This window comes from Chrysochloris asiatica, unplaced genomic scaffold, assembly GCF_000296735.1.
Source record: "Chrysochloris asiatica unplaced genomic scaffold, ChrAsi1.0 scaffold00026, whole genome shotgun sequence".
In the NCBI taxonomy this organism is placed as follows: Eukaryota; Metazoa; Chordata; class Mammalia; order Afrosoricida; family Chrysochloridae; genus Chrysochloris; species Chrysochloris asiatica.
This window is the reverse complement of record NW_006408544.1, coordinates 2,775,878-2,784,744: the sequence shown is the minus strand read 5'-3', so window position 1 is coordinate 2,784,744 and position 8,867 is coordinate 2,775,878. Positions and strand designations below refer to the sequence as shown.

The following is an 8,867-nucleotide window of genomic DNA, read 5'->3' as shown; positions in this document are numbered from 1 at the left end:
TGGAGGTCCCTGGGACCATGAAGGGAGAAGAGCGGAGAGCAGGATCCTACCCAGAGAAGAAGTGGTGCTTGAGATGGAGGCAGAGATGATGATGTGGAGCGATGGAGCGGCTGGGGACTTTAGACCCAGAGAGGGAGAGGGGCTGTGTGCTGACAACCAGAGGGCAGGCTTGCAGGGTATGCCCTTTGGTTGGTTGATGATGCATGGAGGGGATTGTAACCATGGCAGTGAATAACGATATACGATAAGATGAATGTAAAGCTAATGTTCTCCCATATAAATCACACAATTCACAATATAACACTAAGAAAAAAAGAAAGTGAGAAGAATACTCTTCAGCAGGGAAAAAGAATGAACATGAATAAATATCCAAAACCTGTTGCTGAAAGATTAAATCAAGCTATAGAAAAACCACAGATAATTCAGTCCCCAAATCATGAAAATAAATCATTGTCTTAGAATTGTATGTGTAATATATTTCTTCAAAAGTGTTAGTAGAAGCAAACCCTGAATCACGAACACTGAAATGTTAACAGTAGTTATTTTTATTCCTAAAGTCATGGATGCTTTCATTTTCTCCTTTTAGTTTGTCTATGTTTTATAAAGTTTTAAGAATAAACATATACTGCTTTTACAATGAAGAAAAAAACCTCATAAACTGAGAGAACACTTCATCTGTAATTATTTCACCCTTTAAGAGAAGAAAGGAAAAAGAAAGACTGAAACCAACTATGGTAAAATACTAGCAAGCTTTTATTTGGTGAGGGTGGGAGGGTGGAATTGAATCTTTGTTCTTTTCTATTACTTCTCTCTCTTTTTAGCTTTCTCTGATACATATACAGATATATACACATACGATATATACACAGTCATGCATACTTATACACATGATACATGCACATATTTCTTCTGAAAATGTTTATTTTTCTTAAAATAAAGTTGCAGTTTAAAATGTAAAACCAAGAATCCACCTCATAAGCTGAACCCAGACCAGATCAATTATTTGCCATATTGTTATACCGTGGTTGGTGTTGTTAAGATTGTTGTTGTTGTTGTTAATTGCTATCAAGTCAGCTCTGACTCATAGTGACCCTATATAGGGTTTCCAAGGAACAACTGGTGAATTTGAACCGCCAACCTTGTGGTTCAAACTGACCTTGAGGTTCTGCGTTTATTCTACAGTGCCATACCTGGACTCTGTTGTTAAGAGTAGAGTCCCAGTTATACTGATGGACCAATAGACTATGGTCATCTTGATACAAGTGGGATGGCTCATGTGTAGGGTATAGTATAGTCCTAACTCATAGCAACCCTGTATAGGCTTTCCAAGGCTTTAAATCTTTGCAGGAGCAGAAAACCTCATCTCTCTCCTATGGAGTTGCTTGTGGGCTTGACCCACCTACCTTGTGGTTCACAGTCCATTGCTTATTCTATGGAGCCGCCACACTCCCATATTGTTATATAATATGTTTAAAATAATTCTAGCTCAGATTTTATAGCCTAATGCAAAAAAGCAGATTTAAATGTTACTTATAAGTGCATGTCAGACAGTCATGCAAGACTATATTACTGCATAAACTGCCTATTCTTTACGTTTCACCCTAAATTTATTTACATTGCAGAGTAGAATGCATGCACGTTAAACATTTGGCTGTGATCATGCTGACGTAACGTCCAAAGATAAAGGAAAACCTAAGAAAAGCACAAAGGCAATGGCCATGAACCACAAGGACATAGCTTCTGAAGAAGAAATCCTTTGCCTTCAATACTGAACTGAGCTTTGTGTGGTGGCAGCTGATAACTTTTCAGGCAATGGGGAGACCCTCAGTTAGGAAGACTCAGGCTGGTCAGAATTTGAGGTGTCTGGTAACAAATGAGCTCCATTTAGTCCTGTTCATGTCTCTGGGCAACTTTGAAACATCTTGGGTCACTGGCTGCCCGCTTGTCTCCAAGTACTTTTAAAAAGGCTCCCTTGACATCCTTGTTCCTGAGGCTGTAGATGATGGGGTTGAGGAAGGCAGAGACAACATTGTAGAACAGGGCCAGCTTCTTGTCCCGCTCTGGGTCATACCAGGATCCAGGTCTCATGTACATCATCATGGCTGGCCCATAGAACATGATGACCACAGTGATGTGGGAAGCACATGTGGAGAAGGATTTGAGCCGGCCCTGGGATGAGCGAATTTTTAATAGGGAGGCAAAGATACGGACATAAGAGGCCAGGATGAGGGACAGTGGTACCAGAAGCAGGATGAAACCCAAGATAAAGTCCAAATGATCATTGAAGGAAGTGTCTGCACAGGCCAACTTCAAGACAGCAGGGACCTCACAGAAGAAGTGGTTTATCTTGTAGGGGCCACAATAAGGCAGGTGCATAGTAAAGACAGTGTAGATTAAGGCCCCAGTTATGCTGATTGACCAACAGACTATGACCATCTTGATACAAGTGGCATGGCTCATGTGTAGGGTATAGTGAAGAGGAAAACAAATAGCCACATACCGGTCATAGGCCATAATGGCATAGAGGACACACTCAGCAATGCCCAGTACTAAGAAGATGAACATCTGGGCTACACAAGCTCCCCAGGAGATGGTTCTTCTTGGATATAACATATTAACCAACATCTGGGGCACAGTGGTGGTGACATAGCTTATGTCCACTATGGAGAGGATACTGAGAAAGAAGTACATGGGCGTGTGGAGACGTGAGTCCAAGTAAATCAGGGTGATGATGAGTCCGTTGCCCAGAAGGGTGGTAAGGTAGAGGAGACAGAAAAATGTGAATAGGGCTATTCTGACTCGTGATGCACTAGAGAAGCCCAGGAGAATGAACTCAGACACATCACTATGGTTCTTCTTGCCAAAGCTTTGCATGGTAGCCTGACCATTAAAGAAATACATTCCTAGTCTGTTCTTGGCCTTGGTGGAAGGAGGATAGAGTTGACAGTCAGAAGCTGAGCCACAAATCCAGTATCTTGCATGAATTTGGTCAAACTTTTATTGGGTTGGATGAAAAGAAAAAGAGAGCTAAGACAGCTCTAGAACTGGACAATAAACAAGTCAGAAGGTCTGGATTCATACCTGTAATAAAACATGGGATTCTTGACTGCCCAAAGACAATAAGAGGGAAGGTATTAGGTAGCTATGTTTGTAGCAAGAGACTCTGATCACAGCTAAATTCGACCAGAACTGCACACTTATGCTAATTTGGAGGTCTGTCCTGAGGATTTAAAATTATGATATTGAAAGTCTGTACCCGTCAGCACAGAGGTGGTGTGACACTAAGCCCAAGTCACATGTGGGTTGAATAAAAGAGAATAAAAGTGGAAACCTTGTACATATGATAAAAAAAGTAGACATGCTGGGAAGCAGAGAAGAGAAAGCTCATTGTGTTGGGCAACAGAGAGACCCTAATTCTTGACTTGCTATTCCTAGTTCCCTAAGGCCTGAACTTTGTTTCCTGGACTGGGATATTGGGGGGTGTCTGTTGAATCCTTACAATTACCACCCACCACTACCTTTATATTTCAGCTCTTCCAGAGTGCCCCGTGATTGTCACTTACCAAACTGTGTGAACTTGTCACTTACCAAACTGTGTGGACAAGTTCCTTCACCTCCATTGGCCTTGGTTTCCCTGTTCGTTAAATAGAGATGACACATCTACATCACAGGGTTATGGCCAACAGCACAGGAGTTATTCTGTGTCAAAATGTTTTGCAAGATATAAACCCTAAACAAAGAAAAGAATTCGGTATAAGTGGAACAAATCTGGAAATCAGAAAAACTGCATCTAGTTCTGGCTACATCCCCTATTTGCTGTGTGATCTTAGGTAGCTTCTTACTCTTCTTTGAACTTTGAAATCCCATTTTTATAATAAGGCTGTTGGATTTGATGATTTCCTCAAAGCCCTTCCAACCCTTCCAACTCCAGGAAAACAGACTGGAAATCTGCAGTTGTATGCTTGCTGGGAGCACCAGGGGGAGGATTTTGCTGAGCAGTCTGTTGAGCAGGATTGTAGTGGATGAAAATACCTTCTCAGCAGATGGAGAAATGAGGCAGGAGCAAAGGAGAGCATAGATCTTGGAGCCAGAGGTGCTGTGTCTGGTAGCCTCTTTTACTTACTCCCAAGTTAGCCTTCGAAGTCCCATTTTTTTAATGGAACTGAAAACATGGAGGTGATATCTTCTCACAGTGCAGATTGCAAAAAATATAACTGGACCATGGGACATTGTCAATAAATGGTAGAAATTTAGATAATTGGAAGATTGGTGAAAGAAGAAGTACAGAGAGGAAAGAAAAGTTCATTAACATCTCAAGTGTTCCAGAGAACAGGGCTGAAAACATGATTGTGAGGACTGGTTGTAACAAGATGCTGGTAGAATTCTGGAAGATGGAAAAAGTACTTGAGGCTGTATGGACGCAAAATTTTTGTGTGTTGGTGTTTAAGAAATATCAATAATTGAATGAAGAAGAAAGATCTGCCAGATTAGGAATATTTATGCTAGGTAGCTCAGAGTCTTGGACATTATGAGATAAGGACTTCCCAGTGTATGGCAAACCCTGAAGCCAAGAGGATGAGGGCTGAAGATGTCTGGTGCTCACATCTTCCTTTTCAACAGTCTATACCTCTGGACTTTTGCAACAGTCCTGAACTTTTACAATAGTCTCCAACTGGACTCTTTTCCTGGTCTACCCATCTGCAGATACAGTGCCATCTATCACATCCTTTCTATGTCTCCTTATACTAGAATTCAAGACATTTCCTAATTTGGTTCTAACCAGTTTTAGCGTCTATGTGATTCACCACTACCTCAGTGAGACTTGCAAGCCATAATTCTAACAGCGCAACCACCCAAGCATGCAAGTTTCAGCAGTTGGAAGGCTCCCAGCCACAGATCTTCAGAGCAAGCTGGCGTTCTCAGTACGCACCATATATGGCATGCAATTCCTGCCACCATTTGCTCTATTCATTCCTCTGCCTTGCATAATCCTTTCGGCTGTTCCACATGCCATCAACCATCAAGGCCCAACTCAGATTTTCCTCCTCCATTCTGTTCTCCTAATCTCATTGGTCTAGTCTAGTTTATGTATTGGTGGGGGCGGGGGGTGTGTGTTCAAATAATTTGTGAAAAATGGAATTAAAAGATTCTGGAAGTTTTCTCCAAACTTTTGAAACTACCTCATATATTGTTTCTCCAGTCAGGCTGGGGCTAGAAGCTGTCTCTCTTTTTATATCTATCCACAGTATCTAAGTATCTATATCTCTTTACAGAATAACACAAGGATGGCACTTGTTTAGGGTTTAGAGAGCCTAGGATGGAGAATAACTCATAGTTATGTCATTTTTGGGGAGGAAAGATGCTCAAGAGTCCACCTAGCTAGGTTATGATGGAAATGAATCATCAGTCTACTTTTGGAGTCCCCTTCCCATGCTGGTTCTCTCTGCCTTAATACAAAATTCGGTTCCACCTTCAACCAAGCTAATAAGTAGCAGGACTTGGACTAAAACCTGGGTCTCTGGCTGCTAAGGCTGCCAGGTTCTTAACTCTTACACTCTACTGGTTCTTGAAAAGACACATATGAAGATACGGGTCAAGTCCTTACACTAGAAAAATTCCGTATGCATATCTACACTCCTTTCTCCACCTGCCAATCTTTCCTTCCTCTTTCCAGACTCTGCTTTATTATAGAAAAGGAGAGAGAGAACACCTTATCAGGGGACTCATCAGAGAATCTAAGGAAATATTCTGGGTGACTGGTGCTCCTGAGTAGGACCCGCACAAGTCTGGAAATGGTGATGAATGTGTGCTGGAGACCCCACTCCTGTTCAGTAAGCACAGGATCTCTTCCCCTCTTCCCTCATTGTATGGGCAAAGACTACGGTGGGCTTTTTTGTCTATTCTTGGAGATGCTGAGGGATGACAGCCCACCTCTCAGTCCCAATTAGAAATGATCAGCATCCTCAGATGTTCTTCTGTTTCAGAAATCTCTTTCACTCCAGTGGCAACATCAGCCTGTTTTTCTCTTGGCCTCACTGCAGTACAGCATAAATCAGTTCATCATCTCCTTAACCCAGATGCCCTACAGGGGAGATCTGTGTGTCTCTTAAGTGTGCTGAATGCAGAGCAGCTCTGGAGGGAAGGAATTCCAGCTGACAGACCCATGGGTCCTCTCAGTACTGGAATCGGGGGGATGGTGAGTAGATTTCCAATCCTTGCAAAGCCCAGAAGATTCCTTGTAGCATAGCACCCCTGGGTTGGATGAAAAACACTGCTAGAAAGTTTCTTGCCCCCAAGACATTTTAGACTTGGCCTCTAGAGCTAGTGAACTGGGCATCCTTCTGAGGTTTCCGCTTGGAGACTAAAATTTTTCTCACTGAGACTTGGGAGAGGAGGTAGGGAAACTGTGACTAAGCTGCACAGCAATAATGCAAATAATATATGCTTTGTTTCCTTCTCAAACAGTTTTGTGTCTATTATATCTTCACATATTTAATCTAAGACCACATATCTAATGAAGGTAAGACTTGGATACCTATAGATTTAAAAAACAAGCAAACAAACCAACAACCCATTGCCATACAGTACATTCTGATTTACAGAGACCCTATACGACAGAGTAGAATTGTCCCACGGGGTTTCTATTTTTATATTTTTATAGATGCAAACTGACACATCTTTCTCCTGTGGAGTGACTGGTGGTTCAAACCACTGACCTAAGCAGTTTACTGCTACGCTACCACGGATCCTGATAGACAAAATAAATGCTACTAGTACTTAGAGAGGAGAGCATGGTGTTTCCATATGATAAGCACTGGACTCCAAACCAAAAGGTCGGTGGTTCGAGCCCGCCAGCCACTATGCAGGAGAAAATAAAGCTTTCTACTCCTCCAAAATGTAAAGTCTCCAAAACACTATACAGGGTTGCTATGAGTTGGAACCAACTCGACATCATTTAACAACAAAAATACTTAGTGTCTTGATAACTACCATTACTTGAAGATTTACCAACTTCATCAGCAATTTCTAGCAAAGTCCACATACCTCATTGTGGTATAAATGCTAGTAGACCTTTTAATAGATTGATAACTACCTACTATTGAACACTTACTTTTTTTTTTTGAAGTTTTTATTGTGAGGTTCAAATGGGCCACCGCTCATCTATCAGTTTGTCGTACTGTGGTGGTTTGTAAGTTGCTGTGATTCTGAAAGATATGCCACTGATATTTTAAATAGCAGCAGGGTCACCCATGGTGGATAGGTTTCAGATGAGCTTCCAGACAAAGATAGACTAGGAAGAAGGAGTGACAAACTACTTCCGAATATTTAGTCACTGAAAACCTTATGAATAGCAGAGAAACAATGCCAGATATAGTGCTGGAAAATAAGCCCCTCAGGTTGGAAGGCACTCAAAATGAAACTGGGGAAGACATGCTCCTCAAAGTAGAGTTGACCATGATGATGTGAATGGAGTAAAGCCAGTGGGAGAAAAGTCCATGGGAGAAAAGCCTGTGGAACCTTCATTTGCTGATGGGACACAACTCAAAATGAAGAGAAACAGCTGCAAACATCCATTGAAAATTGGAGCATGGAATGTACAAAGCATGAATCTGGGAAAATTGGAAGTTGTCAAAATGAAATGGAACACATAAACATTGATATCTTAGGCATTGGTAAGCTGACATGGACTGGTATTGGCCATTTTGAATCTGATGACCACATGGCTTACTATGCCGGGAATGACAAATTGAAGAGGAATGCTGTTGCATTCCTTGGAGGCCAAGATGGCCAAACTTTGTCTCTCATGCTTCGGACATATTGTCCTGGAGAAGGATATCCTGGAGAAGGATATCATGTTTAGTAAGGTGGAGGGTCAGAGAAAAAGAGGAAGACCCTCAATGAGATGGATTGGCCAAGTGGCAGCATCGCTGGACTCAAGCATGGCAATGATAGTGAGGTTGGCCCAGGATCGGGCAGTGTTTTGTTCTGCTGTGCATAGGGTTGCTATGGGTCGGTACCGGCTTGATGGCACCTAACAACAACAACAACATCCTCAAAAAAGTAGGAATTGGAGAGTAACCAATGAGTATCTGCTACAATAAAATGTATGTTAAGTGTGATATTAACTAGGTGGCCAAAACCCCACTATCATTTATACATAGAAAAAAATAAAATGGAGAAGCATCCTGAAATTATATTGAAAATTTCTTTATTGGATGAAACTAGAAAGTATTTGCATTCTACATTTTTGTGTTTATTAAATTCTTTTTATGCAAATGGATTATCTTTGTAATTTAGAAAGCAAGAAAGAATCCTTGAGAGATTATCTTTGGCATAAAGCTATTTATAGTGGAAGGAGCTCTGCATTGAGAATCATGATTCTCTATTTCATGATAAGCCTCTGCCACCTTGTACCTCAGACAGAGGCTCAAGAACTCTGAATTCCTGGAAAGGCTGGGATACAACTTAGGGAGTCTTTTATAGGTGACTCAGAAAAGCTGAAGCCAGTGCACAACCATAGGCTGTAGGCTTGGTTGTCCTAAGCATGTCCTTCTCTGACCACTAAGGCAGAGTGTAGTAAAGGTACAAGCCTTATAATCAGACATACCTAGATTGGAATGTTGGCTTCCTCAAACAACCATTGGACCTTGGATAAGTCTAAGATTATAGTGCAAAAATCTCTATGGGGTAGTTCTACTCTGTCACATGTGACCTCAATGAGTCAAAAATTAATTTGATGACACCTAACAAAACCGCCATCTTGGGAAAGCTTATCTTGATTGTACCAGGATTGATAGGATTAGGAGAGAACATCTTGATTGTATCTTGATTATGTTGTCATTGTTGTTGTCAGGTGCCATCGAGTC

At 41.5% G+C, this 8,867-nt stretch overlaps 1 protein-coding gene across 1 annotated transcript; it reads right to left on the bottom strand.

Moving 5' to 3' along the window:
* Window positions 1–1,884: 1,884 nt before the first annotated feature.
* On the bottom strand, window positions 1,885–2,874 carry LOC102816188 (olfactory receptor 2D3-like). The gene has a single exon (XM_006839838.1). The coding sequence runs from the start codon at window positions 2,872–2,874 to the stop codon at window positions 1,885–1,887; it is 990 nt and encodes a 329-aa protein (XP_006839901.1).
* Between the last annotated feature and the right edge of the window lie 5,993 nt (window positions 2,875–8,867).